The sequence below is a fragment of the Diabrotica virgifera genome, chromosome 5, assembly GCF_917563875.1.
Source record: "Diabrotica virgifera virgifera chromosome 5, PGI_DIABVI_V3a".
In the NCBI taxonomy this organism is placed as follows: domain Eukaryota; kingdom Metazoa; phylum Arthropoda; class Insecta; order Coleoptera; family Chrysomelidae; genus Diabrotica; species Diabrotica virgifera.
This window is the reverse complement of record NC_065447.1, coordinates 726,086-751,335: the sequence shown is the minus strand read 5'-3', so window position 1 is coordinate 751,335 and position 25,250 is coordinate 726,086. Positions and strand designations below refer to the sequence as shown.

The window sequence follows — 25,250 nt, the reverse complement described above, 5'->3', positions numbered from 1 at the left end:
AAGCTAAAATTAATCAAAAATTACTTGCGAGCAACAGTGATGCAAACAAGGCTAAATAACCTCGGTTTATTAACTATGGAACATGAAGCAACACAAAACATGAATATAAAAAATGTATTTTCAGAGTTTGTCGCTAGTAAAGCTAGAAAAAAAATTACTTTTAATTCATTCACACAATGTAAAACAAAAAATAAATAAACTGTTTTATAGGTACTATTTACTGCAATTTCATTAACTATAATTATTAATTTTTTCATTATTTAAAACATACGTATATGGGATTCTTTTTGATTTTAATAGTCTTTATTTTTAGAATATGGGGTGACACCATCGATTACCGCCCCGGGTGTCACCCATGCTAGCTACGCCACTGGGCGGAGGCATGGTAGTTTTTATTTGAACAGTTCGTCGTATTAGATGTGGCAACACTGTTGATATGTCAGAGGGCCTATTTTAAAGAGTAATGATGTAATGAGATGTCGAATAAATTAAGGCCCGTTTTTTTTCACCTCCCAATAACTAGTTATCCGGAAGTTTACCTATCTGACAGATAAACTTCCCGATAACTAGTTATCCGGAGTTGAAAGGACCGGGCCTAATAGACACAGTCATAGTAAACAAAGTTCAACAGTAAACAAAGTATACTTACTTATCATAATATGATACAATAAGGGCACTTTGAAGTTGATAAGTTTTTAAAACACGAAACAGAATGTATGTAAACAAGCACAGATATTTTTATAGGACTTCTATTCACTGTTGCCACATTTCAATTTTCTTGTCTTGTACTACGGGGGCTATTGCAAAAATAGTCATTACGTGGTTACTCAATATTTTGACAGTAAATAAAAACGTAACCTATAATAACTTGTAAAGGGTTATAGAATGAATTTTTCCTTGTTTTTGTTCAAATATGTCAACAAAATTAAAGTTATATCTAGGAAGAAAGGTGCCGCTTTTTTAAATTTGATATTAAGTCATAAAAAGCTTATATATTTTTCTTGTAGGTAATAGATGTTCTACATAATTCAAGAAAGTTATCCCCTTTGGAACTACAGCCTTTAATAAGACTAGGAAACACTGCCGAAGATAAAATAGAACTCAGTTTACCTCTTAACGTCTTAGAAAAACAACTAGGCGTTACAAATATTACAGAAATTTTGAAAATACAGCCAGACGATATCATTAAAAATGTACAAGTTGTACGGGATCGGGCAAACAGAAGGATTGCTTTTGAGATCGATAAATACATATTTGTTAAAGATGTAATGGAAAACAGTGCTTCCCCAGACCTTAACGATAAACCTAGAAATGTTGTCATAGACTATAGCTCGCCAAATATCGCAAAACCTTTTCATTTTGGCCATTTGAGGTCTACTATCATTGGTAACTTTCTTAGCAACTTAAATCATTTCTTGAGTAATAAAGTGACCAGATTAAATTATATAGGAAACTGGGGTACTCAGTATGGTTTTATCAAATTAGGGGTAGAAGATTTGAAGTATACCATTAAAGACATTGAAAAAGATCCACTCAAATTGTTGTATAAAAGTTACGTACATGCTAACACTATGGCTGCAAAGGATCCCAAGTTCTTACAAAGGGCAAAAGACATATTTTCGCAATTGGAGAGTGGGTCTAAGAAGGAATTGCAATTTTGGAAAAACGTAATGGAATTTTCGAAAAACGATTTAATAGAAACATACAAGAGACTTGGTATTAAGTTTGATGTTTATAATTACGAATCTGATTATAATGTTAAGGAACTTGAGGAGGTATTGGAGATTCTGAGAAAAAAGAATATTATTCATAAAGATAAAGATGGGAAGGAATCGACAGTTATAGGTAAGATTCAGATTGAATAAATTGTTAAGGTTTAGTATCACTTCATTTGTGATTGAAGATAAGCTAATTTGTTGTTTTACCTGAACTACAATATAACATTTTTCGGGATTTGGTTAATTGTAAGAGAAACACTTTTGATATTCCCAGTTATATGATTGTGTTTTTAGTGAGCTGCAGTAAATTGTTAATTGGCTTTTGCCAATTTCTTTAGCAATATCCATAATCCTTCTTTTACCTCTCTAGATGAGTAGAGTTATAGACTTAATATCACTCACAGGTATATTCACTCTTCACTCCTTAAGGTACCTAGTAGTACACTTTAGAAGACCAAAAATAAGCATTTTTTTCAAGATTTTTTTTCTCAGAACCTTTATTAAAAATGTACATAAAACTTTTTACATATTCATATTAATATCTAGCTCTTAAAGAATACACAAAATATATCTTCTTTCATTTATGAATGTACAGGGTTATTCACTATATTTTGACCCCCCTGTAAACTGCTTTATTTACAGAATTAGAAAAAAATGTAAAATACAAAAGTTATTCGATTTTTATAACATACTAGTGACGTCATCCATCTGGGCGTGAAGACTTAATCGACTATTTTTTTAATGGGAATAGGGGTCGTGTGCTAGCTCATTTGAAAGGTAATTCAATTCTCTATTCAGTGGTATAAATATTAAGATAATTATTTATACAGGGTGTCCAAAAAAATTTTTTAAATTAAATTAATTGACACAAAAAGAAGAATGTATGTAATTTATTTAATTTAAAATACATTTTACTGCTGTTAGAAAACAGAAATAAAAGTTTATTGCACAAATAAACATTGATTTTTGCTTAAATTAAATGTTCAAACTGCCAAGAGGCAGATAGGTGGCAGCTTGAACATTGAATTTAAGGGAAAAGTAATGTTTATTTGTTCAATAAACATTTATTTCTGTTTTCTGACAGCAGTACAATGTATTTTGAATTAAATAAATTACATACATTCTTCTTTTTGTGTCAATTAATTTAATCAAAAAAATTTTTTTTGGACACCCTGTATAATTATTCATGTTAATGTTTATATTACTGAATAGAGAATTGAATAATTTTTCAAATGAGCTAACACCCTATTCCCATTTAAAAAATAGTCGATTACGTCATCACGCCCAAATGGATGACGTCACTGGTACGATATATATGTCAAAAAATCATAATTTAAAAATCGAATAACTTTTGTATTTTACATTTTTTGAAGATATTCTTCTTTAGCGGCGAATCGATTGAGGGTAAAATTGTACATTTACCGCGCGCCTGCGCACACTGACAGTATGTAGTTCATTGCTAATCTTTCAAGATAGGTATGTATGTATCTGTAACCGTGCAAATAAGTCATTAAAAGAATATATTAGTGGTTTTAGGAAATGTATTATTTATTATAATTCTTGTGTTTGTGGATTAATAAAATATTATGTAAGCATAACATTTTTACACTATATGTCGCCGTGTTGTGTAATTATATCCGAAACTTACATATCTATTTCTAGAGCCTCGATAGAGTAGTTAGAAATGCGTTAGCACTGAGATTGGAAGGTTGCGGGTTCAATTCCCGGGCCATTCATATTTTTTTTTATTTTTGGTTGTTTTAATAAAAATTTTTTGAAAGTGGTAGATAAGAAAGTTAGTTTGATTTTTAAATAAAATACAAATAACCTTTTAAGTATATTTACTTCGTTTAAATTACCTATTATATAATAGAAGAATATCTTCTTACGTGCGTACATAGTACACACACATTCTTTTTTTCTAATTCTGTAAATAAAGCAGTTTACAGGGGGGTCAAAATATAGTGAATAACCCTGTACACTAATATTGTAAAGGGCGCCAAAATCGAGGCCTCGAAAAAAAGTAGTTCCGATGGCGGACAGTTAATCTCAGGATTGGGATCTCTGAAATAAAAAAATCGTACGGCATTTGAAAAAGGAAGGTTTCTTACGTAACAATTCACCACCGTTAGTGAAAAATTCTGCAAAAAAAAAGACTTTACGGAAATTTGAAAAAATTCTGTGAAAAAATCACCCGTTTTTCTTCAGTTTTTAATGGTTAAAAATTTTTTATTTTTTGGTCAAATTGTGGTAAATTGTCACGTAAAATACCTTCCTTTTTAATATGCAGTTCGATTTTTTTGTTTCATATATCCCAATCCTGAAATTAACCATTTAGCCATAAGCCATCATTTTTCGATGCCTCTACTTGTGCACCCTCTACCATATTAGTGTATGTGTATAAATGAAAAAAGATATATTTTTTGTACTCTCTAAGAATAAGATATTAATATGCAAAAGTTTTATGTTCATTTTTAATATAGATTCTGAGAAAAAAATTCTTGAAAAAAATGATTATATTTGGTCTTCTAAAGTGTACTACCCTAACTATTAAAATTTGTGGCATTCTAGTAGCCGTACAATAAAAGTCCTGGTCAGAATATAGATCTCAAAAGAGCATTTGAAACAATAGATCGTCATATACTTCTTTTGAAATTAAAGAAATATTGTTTTAACGGGACAGTTTTTAATTGGCTGGAAAATTATCTGTCAAATAGGTACCAAAGGACTAAATTAAATAGTGAAATGTCAAATCCACAGTTAAATGATATTGGTGTGCCGCAAGGCAGTGTACTTGGACCTCTACTTTTCATATTATACATTAATGATTTGGGAAACGTATTAAGCAAATGTAAAATTCATCTTTTTGCTGATGACACATTAATATATTTTTATGGGGAAGATTTTGTTGATGTAGTGGACACGATGAATCGTGAATTGCATTTATTAACTGAAAGATTTAAGTTAAACAAATTGAAAGTCAATGAGTTAAAATCCAAATACATGTTTATTGGTAATAATACTCTTTTCGGGAAATTCTTAAGTTTGGATGTTCACATTAAATTAAATAATGAAAAAATTGAAATGGTTCAGGAAATAAAGTATTTGGGATTCATATTGGATAGGGAACTAACTTTTAGTAAACATGTTGATTACATTTGCAGAAAGATAGGGAAAAAATAGGTTTTTTTCGAAGAGTATCACCATTTTTGACATTTCAAACTAAATTAACAATTTATAATTCGTTAATATTACCTCACTTTTTATATTGTTGTTCATTGATTTACACAGGATGTTCTAATTATGACAGGCTTCAAATTCTCCAAAATAAGGCTATGCGAGTAATATTGAGATGCAATCGATATACTCGAATTCAAGATATGCTGAAAACTTTAAATTGGTTAAAAGTTGAACATTTTATGTATGTCCAATCTATGACATTCTTATTTAAGATGGTAAACCATTTATTGCCTGAGTATTTGAACAGTCAGTTGGTCCCGATAGCAAATGTTCATGAGCATAGCACTAGAGCTGCAAATTCAATAAATTTTTATGTTAGAACAACCAACAAGTCCAGTTCAATGAAAAGCTTGTTTCATAAAGGAATTGTACAGTTCAATAATATACCTTATCACATTAAAAATAGCCATAATGCAACTATCTTTAAGAGATTATTAGTCCATTATATTAAAACTAAGACCTAGAAACCAATTGGCAATGTTTGTTGTACTTCCAGTGTTTTTATTTTTATTTTATTTTTTCTTTTTTTATTTATATATTGAATGTTTCTGATTAATTTAATTTGACAATGCTTATTTCTTTATTTGTTTAGTCTCATGTTTTCAATTTTTGTAAAAATTTTTTGTAATACTTTATGATAATTATACAGCGCTCCTTGCCTTGACAATTCTTATGTAATTTGTATAGGTGTGGAGTGCAATGTTTCTGTTTTGTGTATTATCTATTATGATAAATAAATAAATATCTAATCTAATATCTAACTTGTTTGTAAGGAATTATGCATTGTCTTTATGTAGATCTCTGTGGCTTATTTTTAATAAATCTCTGACAAACTTTCCTGTGCAATTTAAGAGAGCCTTTGTTAAGCACATACACAAATTTGGTGATAAATCATTGATTTCTAATTATAGTTCCATTACATTTGTTTGTGCTACTCCTATAATTTTCGAGGCTTTAATGACTGATATTTGGGCAGTTAATTAGTCAGCATGGTTCCCTGCCCTTGTTCAACTTCTACCAATCTACTAGTTTACACTGATTAGGTACATTACAAGTACATTGGAAAAAAGTTCACAGGTGGATTCCATTTATACTGACTTGTCTAAAGCATTTGGCAGTGTAGATCGTTACATTTTATTACATATACTGTATTACATATACTGAGTTTTTTGGTGTGTCTGGTGAACTTCTTTACTGATTAAAAAGTTATATGCAAGGCAGATCTTTGCGTGTCAAACTGAATGGCTTTACTTCAACTGAATACTTTTCAAGCTCTGGATTGTCCCAAGGTACCCATTTGGGACCTCTTCTCTTTGCAGTTTTTGTTGATGATGCTATGATATCCTTGGTTTACAGAAATCATCGGACAGTTTTGCAAACTGGTGTGTTAATAACGAATTAATTATTAATCGTAAAAAATATTCGATGATCCAGTTTTATTGATCTCTTGAGCCTGTGGTATTTAATTACAATTTTTGAAGAATATTTTGATATAGAGGATCAATAACGTCAAAGAACGATGTGTTTTATCAGAGAAATTTGTTCTTAAATTTGGATATAGATCTTATATGCAACAAGACTATGAAACAGCTTGGTTTCATTAAGAAGCATACCAAGCAAAGATTCTCTTAGGATTGTATCTCTAAATGCTCTATGTTTTTCTCTTGTCTGCTCCCAACTTGAAAATTCATATTCCTTCCCGTTCACTTGTCAGAATTCACTTTTCCATGTTCTTCATCGCACAACTAATTATAATTGTAATAAAACCCTATGGTTAGTTTTAGGTGATTCCGTTTTATTGATATCTTGAGCCTATGTTATTTAATTATAATTTTGAGAATATTTTGATTGGAAAGGTCAATATTGTCAAAGATCTAGATTCTAGATGTAGGTTTTTCAGAGGAATTGGTCCTTCAATCTGCATATAGATCTTGTAAGCAACAAGGCTATGAAACAGGTTGGTTTCACTAAGAGGCATACCACGCATATATTTTCGTTGGATTTCATCTCTAAAGGCTCTTTACTGCTCCCAACTTGAAAATTGATATTCCTTCCCGTTCACTATGTCAGAATTCACTTTTCCATGTTCTTTATCGCACAACTAATCTATACAGGGTGTCCAGAAACTCTACCGACAAACGAAAACGGGAGATTCCTCAGATAATTTTAAGACAATTGAACCCAATTCACCTAGTCCGAAAATGCTTCCTAAGGGAGCTACAGCTCTTTGAAGATGGCGTCATGTAATTAGTTTTTCTTAAATACCTCCAGAACGGTTCTATTTAGAAAAACGAAAATTGGTATACATATTTACTTTCCAGAAATGAATCGATTCCATCCATTGTGAATTTCTAGTACAGGTCATAGGCGTCCGTTTTGGGTAGGGCAACGGTTATTTTATCGCCTAACTTTTTTGTCTTTAATTTTTAAGCATTTTTGACTCTGAATTATTAAAATGTGAGTTATTCTAGTACTAAAAGGTACTCTTAGTTTAAGTCGACAGGATACACCGTTTTCTAGAAAAGTCGATTTGAAAATTTTTCGTTCCTTGAATTAAAAAAAAAAGATTAAAAAAAAACTATTTAGAAAGATGAAAACTGCTACATTTATTTATATTCCAGAGATTAATCGATTTCATTAGTGGCTAATTTCTAGTGTCGGTCATAGGCGTCCGTTTTGGGTAGGTCAACAGTTATTTTATAGCATAACTTTATTGTCTTTAATTTTTAAGTATTTTTGACACTAGATTATTCAATTATGAGATATTCGAGTACTAAAAGTTACTCTTGCTTTAAGTTGGTAAAATACATCGGTTTTTTAAATTTTTTTTTTTTAATTTTTTTTTCAAAGTCCCAAAACTAAAAACTTTCAAATCGATTTTTCTAGAAAACGGTGTATCCTACCGACTTAAAGTAAGAGTACCTTTTAGTACTAGAATACCTCACAACTTAATAATCCAGTATCAAAAATGCTTAAAACTTGAAGACAAAAAAGTTATGCGATAAAATAACCGTTGCCCTACCCAAAACGGACGCCTATGACCGGTACTAGAAATTCGCAATGGATGGAATCGATTCATTTCAGGAAAGTAAATAAGTGTACAAATTTTCGTTTTTCTAAATAAAAGCGTTCTGTAGGTATTTAAGAAAAACTAATTACATGGCGCCATCTTTAAAGAGCTCTAGCTCCCTTAGGAAGCATTTTCGGACTAGGTGAATTGAGTTAAATTGTCTTAAAATTATCTGAGGAATCTCCCGTCTTCGTTTGTCGGTAGAGTTTCTGGACACCCTGTATAAATAAAAATTAATGTTTGTATGTATGTATGTATGTTCCTTATAGACTCGCAAACTATGCGTTTGATCGTATGATGACCTTAATCGAAGTTGTTGTACATGAACCCGGGATGGTTTCTGAGTTGGTACGACCAATCTAAGTGAAATGGGGGCTTGCCCCACCCCCCATAATTATTTTTGATTTTTTTGGACAAACTGTTCTTTGTTAATTTTATATGATGTAGAATCAAAAGTTACATACAATCCTCAATTTTCACTTTTCTATCACCAACCGTTATTTTTTAATAGCCATCTAAATATTACCTCTTCTATATAAATAAAAATTAATGTATGTATGTTCCTTATAGACTCGCAAACTATGCATTTGATCGTATGATGACCTTAATCAAAGTTGTTGTACATGAACCCGGGATCATGAACCCGGGATGGTTTCTGAGTTGGTACGACCAATCTAAGTAAAAAGGGGGCTTGCCCCCCCATAATTATTTTTTATTTTTTTGGACAAACTGTTCTTTGAATTTTATATGATGTAGAATAAAAAAATACATACAATCCTAAATTTTCACTTTTCTATCACCAACCGTTATTTTTTAATAGCCATCTAAATATTACCTCTTCTATATAAATAAAAATGAATGTTTGTATGTATGTATGTATGTTCCTTATAGACTCGCAAACTATGCATTTGATCGTATGATGATCTTAATTAAAGTCATGAACCTAGATGCCAACTCTGCGAGTATCGAGAATCGGCGAAATTAATGAATTCAGTGGAGGGTATGATATTGTAAAATTTGTGAGAAGTGAAAGACTGTTGTGGCTGGTATATGTCTAGAGACAAGAAGATACAAAAGCAATAACGAAAATATTACAATAGATGTCGACATGAAAACGAAATAAATGAAGGCCTAGAACCATATGGTTGATTGACGTTGAAGACGACCTGAAAACTATGAATGTACGACAGTGGACAAGGACATAACTATACAGGCAGAGACCAATCCAGGTTTATGGTGTCAAAGGAACAAGAATAATTAAAAAATACATACATCACTGAATTTTTGCCGTTTTATGGCCTACTCTTATTTGTTAATAGCCAGATTAGTAACTTAATAATTTTTAACCGAGTTCGATAACTGACCAGTAATAATTATCAGTTGAAAGACCAGTCATCCCACCAGGCGTCTAACGGTGTCACTTCTTACTCAGTAAACAGCAATATAGTTGTTTATGTATCGAAAGTAGCAGTGGCAATTAATTGGTAGTTTACTTTCTCAATGTAACTCTCAAGTAAATTTATTATTAATTTGCTGGGCCACAATCACCAAGGAGAAATACAAAGGAGAGGATGTCTTTGTCCCGCGTATTCCGATAATTCCAACAGATTTGCCATTTGATTTCAGATATCTATAATGTGTCGTGCCCTTGGCTTTTACCATGACGATAAACAAAGCGCAATTTTTTGGAACTAAAAAGCATGTGAACTTTAGTAAATTTTATATATTTCTAAGGTGGTACGAAGTTCGCCGGGTCAGCTAGTTATTATAATAAAATCCTATCGTTAATTGAAAAATGAATGCATTGTAAACTATTTATTTTAGACGATAGAAGAGTCACAGTAGTAAAGAGTGACGGTTCAGGTTTGTACTTAACAAGAGACATAGCAGCTGCCATAGACAGATTCAAGAAGTTCAACTTCGACAGAATGTATTACGTGGTAGATAATAGCCAGACGGATCACTTCCACAACCTAACAAAGATATTGTACAGAATGGATTTGCCTTGGGCCAATCGACTGACTCACATTAAGTTCGGTAGAGTACAAGGAATGAGCTCCAGAAAAGGAAATGCCATATTTTTGAAGGATATTTTAGACGAAAGTAGGGATAAAATGATCCAGAAGCAAATAGAATCACCAAGTAAGTAAATATTTGTATCAAACCAAGGTAGAGTTGAAATAGGAAAAGAATCTATTGATTTTGTTAAAGTTTATTGTTTTTAGCAACTAAAGCGAAAATTCAGGATGGTGTGGCTGCTGATATTTTGGGCATATCTTGTATTGTTGTTAATGATTTGAAAAGGCGACGACAGAAAGATTATGAATTTGCTTGGGATCAAGCTTTACAGGTAAGGGCATAAAAGCATATGAATATTGGTTAGGATTTCGTTCATTTATAGTGCAACAAGGTTCCAGACTAATAGAATTCACAGCCGAGCCAGCCATCTTGGACGTTTGTATAGTTTTGAACATTTTAATTGGCATGTAATAGGATGTTTTGGTTGTTAAAGTTTTTGTGTAAGTATTTTATATGTTTAGGATCAATTGTACAAAAGTTGTAAGTAAATACAATAATGTATGAAGCGCATTGTTGATTTAAATTTACATTGGTGTCAGAAGTAGGAATATTTGTTTAAATAATTTTTAAATTATATATACAGTGAGCACGTAAAGGTTGGAATAAATTCATTTTCTCGAGAATAGACGATTTTGGGAAAAAATTCCGAAACAAGTCAATTTTTATTTTTAAATTACAACTTTTTGGCATATATATCATACTAGTGCCGTCACCCATCTGGGCGTGATGACGTCATCGATGATTTTTTTAAATGAGAATAGGGGTCGTGTGATACCTCATTTGAAAGGTAATTTAATTCTCTATTCAGTAGTATAAACATTATCATAATTATTTATACAGGACGTCCAAAAAAAAATTTTTGTAAATTAAATTTATTGGCACAAAAAGAAGAATGTATGTAATTTATTTAATTCAAAATACATTTTACTGCTCTCAGAAAACAGAAAAAAATGTTTATTTAACAAATAAATATTGTTTTCTGCTTAAATTACATAATAATGCAGCCACCCACCTGCCTCTTGACAGTTTGAATATTAAATTTAAGCGAAAAGCGATGATTATTTTTCAAATAAACATTTTTTTCGGTTTTTTGAGAGTAGTAAAATGTATTTTGAATTAAATAAATTACATACATTCTTCTTTTTATGTCAATAAATTTAATTCAAAAAATTTTTTTTGGACGCCCTGTATAAATAATTACGTTAACGTTTATACTATTGAATAGAGAATTGAATTACTTTTCAAATGATCTATCACACGACCCCTATTCTCATTTAAAAAAATCATCAATGACGTCATCACGCCCGAGGTGGGTGACGTCACTAGTATGATATATATGCCAAAAAGTCGTAATTTAAAAATAAAAATTGACCTGTTTCGGGATTTTTTTCCAATATCGTCCATTCTCGAGAACATGAATTAATTCCAACCTTTACGTGCTCACTGTATACAGCGTGTCTACTTAAGTTGGAAACATATGGGAAACTTTTTTGTTATTCATTTTACGAAAAAAAGTTATTCTTTATAAAAAGTTCTGCATGTTCTAAAACCTAAGAATCAATCATCAGATATCAAATTTTGTCAATATTATACGAGGTATCTCAAAAAATATGAACTTCGTTCAAGAGTAAAGTACCTTTATTTCTCTCAATATGGAAAATTCTTATTATGAAAAGTTGTTTGTAAATAAAAACTAAGATCAAATATGAAATTACATGCTTCTAATTGGAAAAAAATATTTTTCAAATTTTTCTCAAATTTATTGATACTAACTTCGTTTTTACTTATTACACATACGATAACTCTTTTATTATTACTTTTACGAAAAAAAGTTATTCTTTATAAAAAGCTCCGAATATCCTAATCATATTCTATCACATTTTATTAATTTTATACGAGGCATGTCAAAAAATATGAATTTCACTCAAGAGTAAAGTACTTTTATTTTTCACAATATTGAAAACGGTTATTAAAAAAGTTGTTTAGAATTAAAAACTATGTTTCAATATGCAATAACATCCTTCTAATTGAAATATTGTGAAATATAAAGGTACTATAATCTTGAGCCAATTTCATATTTTTTGACACACCTCGTATAAAATTAATAAAAGTTGATATATCATGGTTGTGTCTTAGATTTTAGACCATGCAAAGCTTTTTATGAAGAATAACTTTTTTTCGTAAAATGAATAATAAACGAATTATCATATTTGTAATAATTAAAAACGATGTTGGGTATCCATAAATTTGAAAAAAAAAAATTTTTTTCAATTAGAAGCATGTAATTGCATATTTGATCTTAGTTTTTAATTCCAAACAACTTTTTATCATAAGAATTTTCGATATTGAAAGAAATAAAGGTACTTTACCCTTGACCGAAATTCATATTTTTTGACATACCTCGTATAATATTGAGAAAATTTGATATCTGATGATTGAATCTTAGGTTTTGGGGCATGCAGAACTTTTTATAAAGAATAACTTTTTTTCGTAAAATTAAAAATAAAAAAGTTTCCCATATGTTTCCAACTTAAGTAGACACGCTGTATAATAGAAAGAAAAAAAAAAGTTAATAAAAGGCGGCTCTGGCTTTTACGATGCGTATTCTTATTTCTTTGTTTATATCCCAGTTATCGTTAACGTTGGCACCCAAATATGTGATATTGTGATATTTTATCTTATCTATACAAAAGAACTGTTTTAGTTGTAACAGTTTGTATGTATTAACATATCTATAAATAAGTAGTTTACATAATGAACCTTGCTTTTACCATATTAATATAATTTTTCTTGTCTACTTTCTGACCATTTTTAGGCACAAGGAGACACTGGTATCAAGCTCCAGTACGTACACTGCCGACTATATAATTTAGAAATAAATTCTGGAATGATGCCAGCTAAAGAATGTCGTCCTGAAATGCTATTTGAACGTGAAGCCATAGCGCTACTAAAAGATTTGGCTCGGTTTCACGAGATTCTTTATCAAGCCAATGACCAATTAGAGGCGTATGTTCTGGTGAATTATTTGTTTCATTTGTGGTAAGTTTATTTCATTTTCTGTTATTTTTTATATCAATTAGTGTTGTAAAAACTGGAAAAAAAACTTTAGAATAATTTGGAAATATGGAAAGAAGTATCCACTGAAAACGAAATAGAGATAAATATGTATTAGCAAAACAAAAGTAAGATAGGAAAAACAAGATAAAAACTTAATATAGAAACTGAAGGGACAAAAATAGAATAAGTTCAAACTTTTACATACTTAGGAGTAATAATAAAAGAAACAAGGTCTCTAGAAGCAGAAATCAACAGCAGAGTAGATAAAACGCTACAACTGTATCATACAATGAATAAAAATTCATATGCAGAAAAGAAATATCACGGATTACAAAAATGAAAGTTTTCAAAGCAGTTTATAGACCTGTTCTGACTGTTGGCAGAGAATCATGGGTCCTAATGGAACAGCAAAAGAGCAAGATACAGCCTATAGAGATGAGATTTTTATGAAGACTTAAAGGTGTTACCAAAGTGGTTAGAATAAGGAACACAAATATAAGAAACGAACTGAAAATACACATTGGAGTTTCTAGATAAGAGACAGCTGAGTTGGCGAGACCATTTACACTAGATGAACAATCACATACCAGTGAGATGGGTGTGGGAAACAAAAATATTGCAAAACAAGAAAACGAGAAGGCCAAGACAGACATGGGATGAAGTAATCGGAAAAAATTGGAGAGAAGAGTAGTGGACAGATGCACAGATATTGACACAAAACCGCAAAGAATGGAACATATTTGTTAAGAAGTAAATTAAACTATACACCATTATGTGATAGAAAGTTTGATTATATAGGTATATAATTAGTGTTTGACTATGTCAAACACTTTTTCCTGATCATAATATCCAGTTCGGTCTTTCTTCCATTTCCTTCTTTATTTGAATGCCTTTTACCAGTACATTTTGACCCTGTAAATTATTAAATAGGACTAATTGGTACAATAAATTAAGTATTTATTTTCGATTTTCTGTTTTTAGTAACCACATCAACAAAGCATTTAAAACTTTAAAAGTGAAAGGAACAGATCCAGACGTAGCATCCCAAAGACTATTATTGTTCAAGACTGCCAGAGAATTGTTGGGTAATGGTATGACCATTTTAGGGCTGCAACCCTTGAAGCAGATGTGAATGCATTAATAAAATTCGAATAAATTTTACACAATTGTGTTTTATTTTATTTCCTATACGAAAACAAGTTGACGAACAGAATTATGAGAGTTTTTATTTAAGGGCATCGGCGCAAAATGTCGCCTGTCAAAATGTTCAATGTGTTTCAAATGTATTCATTTTTTTCGAATATAGAGAAAACGAATAAGTATTTTTGAAACATTTAAACGCTGAATGAAAGATTGTATTATTACCGAGGACCGAAAGTCCATTAGAATTATAACCAAAAAGTGTCTTTTGAATGAGATATTTGAAATTAAAAGTCACACTAAATTTACACTAAATTGTCACTTTTTTTCACCCCTGTAATTTATTAAAATAAAGATTGTAGAAGTTTTCAGGGACTTTCGGCCCTCGGTAATAAGGTAATCTTTCATTTTGTTTAAAAATTTTCAAAAATACTTATTAGTTTTCTCAGGATTCGAAAAAATTAATAAATTTAAAACACATTGAACATTTTGACGGGTGACATTTTGCGCCTAAAAATGTTCATTTTTTCTCATTATTAACCATCTTTTGTTCAGTATGTGTTGTCTAATGTTCAGCATCAAAAATTCAAAAGGTTTCCAGTAACAGATATTAAGATCTACAAAAAATAGAATAAAATCAGGTGGAGCTAAATCTGTTCAACTCGTATGATTCAGATCTATTTCTGATTATAAATACCTATTTAGATTTTGAAGTACATATATGTTCAGAATATAATAATAATATTTATTTCGAAAATTGTACATACATATATACAGAGACACATACATATACGCAGAGTGAAATATTCGTCAACATAAAAAACAAAATTAAAATTACAGAAATCCTGTTAAATATTAGAATTCATAAAATCTATTACCTGATATGGTTAAATCTGCAATAGTAATTTACGCACAGCTTTTTTATATTGAGTTAATTGTGTTATTTTTCTAATGTCGTGGGGCAGTTTATTAAATAATCTCATGCAAGAATATTTGGCACCCTTCTCTGTCACAGTTAATCTGTGAATAGGATAAATATACTTAATCTCCCTATTGTTGTAACAATGTGTAGGTAGATTCATTTCAAACAGATATTTATTTCTAAAGAGGAATAGTAGACATTCCTCGATATATATTGCAGATACTGTTAAAATATTATTAGATTTGAAAACTCCTCTGCAAGACGCTCCGAATCTCATTTTTTTAATAATTCTTAGCACTCGTTTCTGACAAATAAATATTTTATCAAGTTCATTGCTTCCACCATAAAAAATTGCTCCATAACGGACTAAAGATTCAAAATTTGAAAACTAAATTGTTTTTAGGTCATCTTGACTTAAATATTGCGATAATACTCTAAAAGTATAGCATACTGAATTCAACCTTTTATTAAGTTGCTGTATGTGACTTTCCCATGACAATGTTATATCAATTGTCATGCCTAAAAATGTAGTTTTAGTGCCAAATTCAACGTTTGTATCATCCAACAGAAAATCATTTGGACATTCCACATTTGATCTAGTTGTTCTAAAAATTAAACAATTCGTTTTTTGTTTATTAATAATTAATCCCTCACTGGAGAACCACTTAGACATTTCTTCATAAATATCAACAGATTCATTTAGTAGAATTTCCAACTGATCTCCCGTTACTAGAACATTCGTATTATCAGCATAATTAATTAGACTACAGTTGTTACTAGTAATACAATGCGACATATCATTTATATACAAAATGAAAATTATCGGTCCCATTATGCTTTCCTGAGGAATGCCTAATTGTATAGGTCTAATTTCGGATTTAACATTCTTATTATCTTTTGTTAAAATTACTCTTTGTGATCTTCCTGATAAGAACGATTTAAACCAATTATGAGCTACCCCTTTTACACCATATAAGTTTAGTTTTTTTCAGTAATAATTCGTGATTTACACAATCATATGCTTTTGTTAAATCTAGAAATAACCCTTGTACAACCTCATTCTGTTCTAGTGATTGTAAGACATTTTGAGTGAATTGATATATTGCTGTATGTGTCCCTTTGCCCTTTAGATATGCATGTTGACTATTATGAAATACATTGTTTTGTAACATATATTCCATCAATCTGTTACTCATACATTTTTCAAACACTTTCGAGAAACTTGGCAACAAGCTAATTGGTCGATAACTCTCAATTTGTGCCACACTGCCTTTCTTATATAAAGGTCTAATAACTGCTAATTTCAGTTTATCTGGGAAAACACCCGACTTAAAAGAAATATTTACTGCATATGTTAATGGAATAACAATCTCATTTAAACATATTTTAATAATTGATGTTGAAATTTCATCATCACCACAACTCTCTTTATTTTTCAAACCTACAATAGAAACAATTTCTTCCTGAGTTACAGGCCTTAAAAACATAGATCTATTCGCTTGTTCTATAGAAGATTCATAGGAGTTTGAGGAAAATTCTGATACCAACAGAGACGCACAGTTTAAGAAATACTCATTCAAGTTATTAGCCGCTGTATTACCTTCTCCAGGGATCTGAATTTCCCTCTGTGATGTTGAATTACCCTTTATGTAATTAATTATTGACCATACCGTTTTAGTTTTGTCACAGTATAAAGAGGGACAGTAGAACCACTCTCCGAAAAATTGGAAGTAAAATCTGTAGTCGCGCAAGGCGACCGCGCAATGTTGGCAGTCGCTTTTGCCCCACTCTCGCATTGCTATTCGCATAGAAACGTACGGCTTTTAACAGGGAAAACCCTCATCCACCACTGGTGAATTACCAATTGCGTACTGCCGGTATAATTCCTGAGATCAAAGCGCCGACAGAAGAGTGATTTTACTGTGGAACCTCTATATATACTGTGGTTTTGTTGTCAGATTGTTAATTCTATTTTTTGTTTAAATTTTTTTGCTTTATTTTGTGCCAAAATTCTTTCATAATTCTTTTTTGCATCATTGTAATCTTGTCGAAATCTGTTATCATTATAACTAATGACATAAAGAATATCAACTTGTCTTTTTGCGGCCACTACTATTTCATCCCTAATATAATTCTTTCTTGCATTTCGGTTAGGATACACTTTTTTAATCGGAAAACTCAAATTAAACTGATATAAAAAATATTATGAAATCTATTCCATACCTCATTTGCATCATCACTCTCATAAATGTTATTCCAATCTGTTAGTGCCAACCGATTTTGAAAATCTTGTTTGTTGCAAGGACTAAATATTCTTTTAAAGCAAAAGCACTACTTTGTTTACATATATTAAAACTTAGGCTTTGAGCAGTGTGATCCGATATTAAAGTTTTATGAATTGTGACTGTATATTCTTCATTATAATTAGAGAAAATATTATCAATTAGTGAACTTGTGGTATTTGTAATTCGAGTATATTCCTTCACACATCTGGAAGCAAATTGTATGATCCTAGCAAAGAAAATAATTTGTCTTTATCTCTATTTTTATTATTATCATGCATATGTATATTAAAATCTCCAACCAAAAAAATGTATCCATTAAAATGTACAATATTTATTAAAATGTTTTCTAAACATTTTAGAAAAGCATCTGTTCGCCCGCCAGGGGTATAAACACACATAATTAAAAACTTTTGACCGTGGACAACACATTCACAAACACTGCATTCACAAATTCCAACTTCAGATAAGTCCGTTATTTCAGATAGCATTTTATGCTGAATTCCATTTTTTATAAATGTCGCACTACCTCCATGCTTATTTAGTTCCTCTCGACAAACTGCTTCAGCTAAGAAGAATCCATTGATCCCAAAGTTCTTAAGTTGATCATATGTTTTCCAGTGCTCTGTTACACAAAAAAATACACAGCTAGGAAAATCTTTTAGGAATTCCTCTATTCTATTTACGCAATTTCCAATTGATTGTAAATTTTGGTGAATTATTGTAATGTTTGTGAATTCCTGTTTTGAATTTTTTTGTGTCACTTTTGGGTGATTATTTTTTACAGTACTGCAAAATTCCCCCCACTTAGAAAATCCTTGTGATGGTTAAAATCGAAACGACTTATTCCTACACCACTAGGCCAAAAAGATGGATCATATAAAATATCTTTTTTCTTGAGAGATGCTGTTACGACAAACGCTTTTAATCGATTTTCATCCGATGGTAATTCCTTCACTTATACTATTTCGTTTTCAAACTCCACGTTATTTTTAATATACTTTTTAATCACCTCTTCAGTTGCGGCCCTTTTTGCTCTATTTATGTAGAGCCATACTTTACGCTCCCCTCCTGAGAACTCCAATTCTTTATCATTGAAACTATTCCCCGTATCTATGTTTTTTCTTTGTCGTTTTCTTCTAACCACTGTTTGAAATTCTTCTCTAGTGTCTTCACGTTCTTCTGCGGATGTATCTTCGCTAACATTTTCCTTTTGTTCGCTATTTACCTTTTTTTGAGGTTCCTTCTTACCTTGTTCATGTTCCATTGGTAAAACGTTTGGTTTTCTTATATTTGATTGTACACTTCTTGGAGGCACTTGTCTGAGAAAAGTTGGTACACTGCTGATAGGTGTAGTAGCCACTTCCGCGAAAGTTTGTTTACATATAATAAACAATATATAACGAATAAAGTTATGTAGATATAGCCAAATGACTTAAAATTATTGCCGGTCACAGATATTAGATATAAAACAAAAAAAGTGAGATGGAGTTAAATCTGTTCGACTCCAATGATTCAAGATGATTTCCGGTCCCAGATATTAAGATTTAGAAATATATCATCAGATTAAAGCCAGAAGGAGTCAAAGTTAGTAAATCAGAAACATATTACCACTATTTAATTCATTCCTCAAATCACTTAATTTTCAATCCCCTTTGTTTGTAGTTGTAATTTCCTGGGAAAGCTATACTATTTCCTCCGTAGCCACGAATTGACACAATTTCAAAGCGTTCAATCATGAGTGGAGTTGGAGAAACAACGATTTACAAGGGGTTATTAAAAAAAAAACATTAAAGTATCTATAAGAATAATGAAAAACCCAATAGAGTTCCTTCAGGGCAAACAATAACAAGCTCTTTTGGAGGGTTCCTTGAAGACCGGGCTTGCAAGGGATGCACAGCAAGCGGGCGCCCCTAAACTGAGCTTTTTTCTTCTGGTGTTATACAAAATATTAATTTTAAAAAACCGAAGGGTGCCTATGCCAGTTTTGCAGGCGGACGCTTTATACCCTAGCGCCGGGACTTTCAAGATAAACAGAACAAGCTCTTTTGATCGTAAACTTCTTTTGTGTCTTTACTTATGTAACTACATATATAGGTACTGAATTTTGTCTTTTATGTTTCTTTGCCAGAAATAACCGTCAATTAACGACTTGGATGATGATAGTAGACGGGAAAATAAACAAAAAATGCAATAGAGCTCATCTACTGAGTAGAAACTACAAACTACTGTATTTTTATATTATTAATATATTACATTAGTTATTATACTGATTTGTTATTAACTATGTACGTTTTTTAGCGAATATGATTTTTATATCGTAACAGATACAATTTTTTTATTTTTCTATTAAAACTAAATTCCTAAGGGCCGGTACTTTCTGCAACTTTCTGTCTCGATTAAACCCCGGTTTTGTCGAAATTCCGCTAACCGGGGTTATTCAAAGCCACCCCTGTATTTTCTTCTTGTTCTTTAAAAAGAAACAAGAAACGTCAGATTATAGTGACAGTGACGTTTATCGACCACTGTGAAGTTCGCTCAGTTTGCTTGCAAAATGAAAACTTAATACAACAAAATTGTAAACAGTTTAATTTAGTGTAAAACAATTTTAATAAGCATCCAAAATGAACGTCATATCGGCAATTAAGGCCTATATAGTCAAAATGACCAGCGAGAGCGAACCGGGCATGAAAGTGCTGCTAATGGACAAAGACACAACAAGTGTTATCAGTATGGTCTATGGGCAATCAGAAATTCAACAAAAAGAGGTATTTTTACTAGAGCGAATAGACTCTCCCAGCTTCGCAAACTCGACAGGTCTTCGTTACTTGAAGTGCTTAGCCTTCCTGAGACCGACTCAACAGAATATCAGTGCTCTATGTGCAGAACTTCGAAACCCTAAGTATGGTGCTTACTATGTCTACTTTAGTAATATAATAGCTAAAGCTGATATCAAAATTCTTGCCGAGCATGACGAACACGAGGTGGTTAAAGAAGTCCAAGAGCTTTACATGGATTATTTGGCTGTCAATCCACATCTGTTTTCACTTGGTTTAAACGCTGCTTTGACTTCACTCAGTTGGAATCCAAGTGCTTTACAAATAAGCGTCCAAGGCATTATTTCTGTATTACTGTCTCTTAAGAAATGTCCAGTGATTAGGTATCAAGCAAACTCAAATGTTTGTAAAGATTTGGGCTCAAGAATAGACGAGGTTATAAATAAGGAATCTTCGCTGTTTGCTTTCAACCAGATCAATAGCTCTTTATTACTTATTTTAGATCGTAGAGATGATCCTATCACACCTTTACTAAACCAGTGGACTTATCAAGCAATGGTGCACGAATTATTAACAATATACAACAACAGAGTTAATTTGTCCAATGTGCCAGGTGTTGCAAAAGAACTGTCAGAAGTGGTTTTATCAGTTGAACAAGACACTTTTTACGCCAAAAATGTATTTATGAACTATGGTGAAATCGGTACAAATATAAAACAGTTGATGGATCAATTCCAGGCAAAAGCTAAAAGTCACCAGAAAATAGAAAGTATAGCCGACATGAAAAACTTTGTAGAATCATATCCACAGTTTAAGAAACTGTCTGGTAATGTCACTAAACATGTAACAGTTGTTGGAGAACTGAGCTCAATGGTGAACAAGTATCATTTGTTGGATGTTTCTGAAATCGAACAAGAAATATCTTCGCAAAATAACGATTACTATGCTCATTTACAGAGTATTAAAAAATTATTGACTAACGATAAAATTAGAAATACTGACGCTGTCAAATTAGTGATGATGTATGCCTTAAGATACCAAAATCACAACAATAATGACATTACAGGATTAGTAGATTTACTCAAAAAGAGAAATGTGCCTGACAAGTTGCTGAGGAATATTGTTAATATTATAGAATATGCAGGATCACATGCTAGACAAAGCGATTTATTCAATGTAGAAAATGCTGTTAAAATCACTAAAAGGTTTATCAAAGGCTTAAGTGGAGTGGACAACGTTTACACCCAACACAAACCACTCCTACATGAAACATTGGAAGATCTAGTTAAGGGCAGGCTTAAGGAACAGTTGTATCCTTATCTTGGCAGTCATGGAAGCAATGGTAGACCACAAGACATCATTGTTTTTATTGTAGGTGGTGCTACTTACGAGGAGTCATTAACAGTGCATTCCATAAACAGAAACTATCCAAATTTTAATGTGCTACTGGGAGGTACTACTATCCACAACTCTACGAGCTTTTTGGAGGAAGTCGAACAAGCTACTAAAAACTGTCCTAGAAGACATACAAGAAACATAAGAAATATCCATTTTGAATAAAATTTACATTCCTTTATATATATACTATCCAAAGATGTGTAATTAAATATTTATTGTTAAATTATACTAAGTATATTTACTGTTAATTTAGAATTAAAATCTATTACAAGCAATCAAGAGTAATCATATTTTCAACTTGATAATAACGGAACTATAGGTTTGTGTATAGTTTATTCATATATTATGGATATTTGAAATTATAGCAAGATTAACTGTATATCTACCTAACAAACGAGAAGGAAGTAAGAAACCCTTCTTTAGAGCTTCTTCATAAAAAATAATCCGATAACGGTAAGACCCCTGGTGGGTCTTGGATTCATCTTCCATCTGGGCCTGCCTCTTCCTCACCCAATCTGGTCTTTTGTTGTGTTTTGACAATTCTAAGTCATTTATTTTCTCTAAGTGGCCTAGCCACTGCAGCCTGTTTATTTTGACGGATCTACCAATCATTTAATGTAACCTATTGGCTCTAACCACCTTGCTTATGAATTTTTGGTGATTATTATTTATTCTGATTTTATTCCTTTCAGGAAACTTAACATACTGTGTTGCTTCGTCTCTGTTATTTTGTAGGAATTAACATTTACTAAAAAATGGTAGGGTAAGCTCAAGAGCTGCAATGGACTACTCTTAATCTGGTCAAATTGCTTTTTCAGTTATCATTTCTGTTGTTCTTTCTCTCATATAGTCGGTTTGCTAAACTCAGACACAATTGGCTAGTGATTTTAGCAAGTAATTTTGCCAATTCGGTAAAATTGGCGAAAAAATAATTACTAAATAGTTAGTAATTTTGGCAAAATTGGCCAAAAACAAAAAAATAACCAACTAAAATCACTAGCCAGTTGTGTCAGTTTAGCGAACCAACTATACCTTTTTTTTAACTGTAGTTTACTAGAAAGATCATTAATTTTACAATTTGAATGTTTCCTGTGGTTATATAGTCTTTTAGGGGAAACAACAATTGGCACATTTTGGATTTATGACAATCTCAAACACTATATTGCTATAATATCAAACAGCACTAAGAACTCTTTTATGCTGACATGCCATAGCTATAGTCGGTTCGCTAAACTCAGACGCAACTGGCTAGTGATTTTAGTCGGTAATTTTTTTGTTTTTGGCCAAAATTACTTACTAAAATCACTAGCCAGTTGTGTCTGTGTTTAGTGAACCAAGTATATCCATTTTCTTTTATGTATGTGATGCCAACCGTAGAAATCAATATTAAGCAAGAAAGATTAAAGATAATTTTTATTTATTTGATTTCTAGCCCTGGTTTGGAACCTTCAGCCACGTAATGAGTAATATGTAGTGCGTGTGTTGAATATATGTCTTGTTACTTAGTAAAGTTAACTTCATTGTCTGTACAAAGAGACACTTATTGAATCTGACCATATCTGAAGATGATAAAAAGTAAAAAATTTAAATCTTGAATATGCCCAATGAAACTTAATTGTTGAATATAATATAGCTATTTGCATTGGCATTTTTATAAGTAAAAGAAATTACTCAAAAAAAGGTTTTTAATACATATTTTACAAATAATTTTACAATTAGTTCTTTAATCTACCTAAACAAAGACAACTTCCTACCATTGGGCATTCTGCCTTCAGAATCGATAAGTCCAGCTTGAATGTATTCTAATGATGGCATTTTCCTGAGGTCACCTCTAGCTGCTACTGCAGGTTGCGAACTCAATAACCTTTTGGCAACTCTGACTATATCATCTTTACTTATTTTTTCTATTTCGTTTATAAAGTACTTAGGTCTCCTTCTTTGGCCTGAAGCGAGTACTTGTCTTCCTATATCTTCAAACATAACAGGCCTGGACTCTAGATTCATCAAAAGCATCGACTGCAGCTGTGTTTTAGCTCTTCTCAGTTCTTCATCTGTAATATTCTTCGGCATGTTCACTAATTCTTTTACTATCACTTCGACCATGTCTCTAACATGCGTAGGAGGTGCACTTGCATGTATACAGAAAAGACCACTATCAGAGTATGCATGGTTGCATGCCGTTGCACTGTACATCCAATGATACCTATTTAAAACATTTGTGTATAGTCTCGTGTACATGCCTTTACCAGGGCCTCCAGCACTAAAAGAACCACCACCTCCCATCATTATATTAAGCACACACGTTGCAATGAAGTCTTTGTCTTGATGAGAACAACTTTCTAGTCCTACGACCACGTGAGACAGCACTGGAAGACCAGCAGATGCAAACTGAGGGATTTCACATTCTTCATGCACTATTCCTCCGGTATATTGTGAAACACTTAAATCAACACTAACATCTTTGATAACCTCAGAATTACTTTCAGTCCAGATAGGTTTTATATCAACGAAGAATTTTTGTACTGCATCAACTAATTTCGAATGTTCTACTCCTACTCCAGCCACAACGATTCTTTTGGGAGTATAATGATTTTTTAAGTATGTCAAAATCACATTTCTATTGATTGTGTTAACATTTTCATATGGGCAAAGTTTTGGTAGTCCTAATGTGTTGTCGTTATAAGCAGCAGCATGAATCATATCCATAAGAATGGTTTCTTGTTCAGGTCTCATATTTAAGGTTTCTAATTCAAAATTTATTGCTTGTTTTGCATTTAATAACTCTTCAGATGTTATATTTGGTCTCAACGTAGCTTCTGCTAGTAATTGAATAACGTCATTCAATCCTGATGTGTATGCAGAAGCAGCGTATATGAAAGTGTCCCTAGAAGCCTGACTGTCACAAATACCTCCATGTTTCTCCAATTTATTGATCATTTCGTCTTTGTCTGGATAAAATTTGGTTGAATTAAATGCTAGTTTTTCCAAAAAATGTGAGATACCGCTGGGATAAGCCACTTCGTACCTCGATCCTGAATCTATGACAACACCGACTGTGCAGAAAGCACCGAATCTGTTTTCTGACGCCACTGTTAAGCCATTGGAGAGGATGGTTACCTTCGTCTTTTGGTCTTCCTCTTTGAAATTCGCGTAGACAGCTTGTGGCAGTCCTTTTACAGCTTCGCTCATAGGAGGCATGTCAGTTACTTTGGATTTTGCCCCTCCTGTTAAATCAGTGCGATCTGTTGATGTGTATTGTTTGGCTAGACAATATTCTACAGTTTTCGATGCATTCCATAACTGATGCTGATTCTTTGGTAGTAGCGCTCTTGTTAATTTGTAGCCTGTCTGTAACGCCATTTCTTGGTTTAGGCAAAGCAATTAAGTTAATGCATTAATTATTGTGGTGTGTAATTTCATTCAAACAAAACTAATTCGGGAATATTTTAAAACTTTCACACTTTTTAAGACTTTAAAGGCCCACCACACAAAATAGCTGTCAGATTTCAAAGTAACAAAATGACAAGATAGAAAGAGCCTTGGCCTTTATCCTCGGCATTAACAGCT

The 25,250-nt window shown here is 31.8% G+C and overlaps 3 protein-coding genes across 3 annotated transcripts; 2 read left to right on the top strand and 1 right to left on the bottom strand.

Annotated features, from left to right (window-relative positions):
- Positions 1-837: 837 nt before the first annotated feature.
- On the top strand, positions 838-14,330 carry LOC114333720 (probable arginine--tRNA ligase, mitochondrial). The gene is made up of 6 exons (XM_028283669.2): positions 838-949; positions 1,008-1,845; positions 9,853-10,170; positions 10,254-10,378; positions 12,923-13,146; positions 14,146-14,330. Exons 1-6 carry the CDS (start codon positions 914-916, stop codon positions 14,294-14,296), a joined length of 1,692 nt encoding a protein of 563 aa, XP_028139470.1. The 5' UTR covers positions 838-913; the 3' UTR covers positions 14,297-14,330.
- Positions 14,331-20,025: 5,695 nt separating this feature from the next.
- Positions 20,026-21,958, top strand: LOC114333728 (vacuolar protein sorting-associated protein 45). The gene has a single exon (XM_028283684.2). It carries the CDS (start codon positions 20,133-20,135, stop codon positions 21,843-21,845), a length of 1,713 nt encoding a protein of 570 aa, XP_028139485.1. The 5' UTR covers positions 20,026-20,132; the 3' UTR covers positions 21,846-21,958.
- Positions 21,959-23,354: 1,396 nt separating this feature from the next.
- On the bottom strand, positions 23,355-25,116 carry LOC114333730 (mitochondrial-processing peptidase subunit alpha). The gene has a single exon (XM_028283716.2). It carries the CDS (start codon positions 25,041-25,043, stop codon positions 23,412-23,414), a length of 1,632 nt encoding a protein of 543 aa, XP_028139517.1. The 5' UTR covers positions 25,044-25,116; the 3' UTR covers positions 23,355-23,411.
- Between the last annotated feature and the right edge of the window lie 134 nt (positions 25,117-25,250).

Excerpts from the sequence above, each read along its gene's own strand:
- LOC114333730 (XM_028283716.2), bottom strand. The coding sequence starts at position 25,043 with ATGGCGTTACAGACAGGCTACAAATTAACAAGAGCGCTACTACCAAAG.
- LOC114333728 (XM_028283684.2), top strand. The coding sequence starts at position 20,133 with ATGAACGTCATATCGGCAATTAAGGCCTATATAGTCAAAATGACCAGC.
- LOC114333720 (XM_028283669.2), top strand. The coding sequence starts at position 914 with ATGTCAACAAAATTAAAGTTATATCTAGGAAGAAAG. Across the intron at positions 950-1,007 it reads AGTTATATCTAGGAAGAAAG|GTAATAGATGTTCTACATAA; the intron begins GTGCCGCTTTTT and ends TTTTTCTTGTAG. Across the intron at positions 10,171-10,253 it reads GAAGCAAATAGAATCACCAA|CAACTAAAGCGAAAATTCAG; the intron begins GTAAGTAAATAT and ends TATTGTTTTTAG.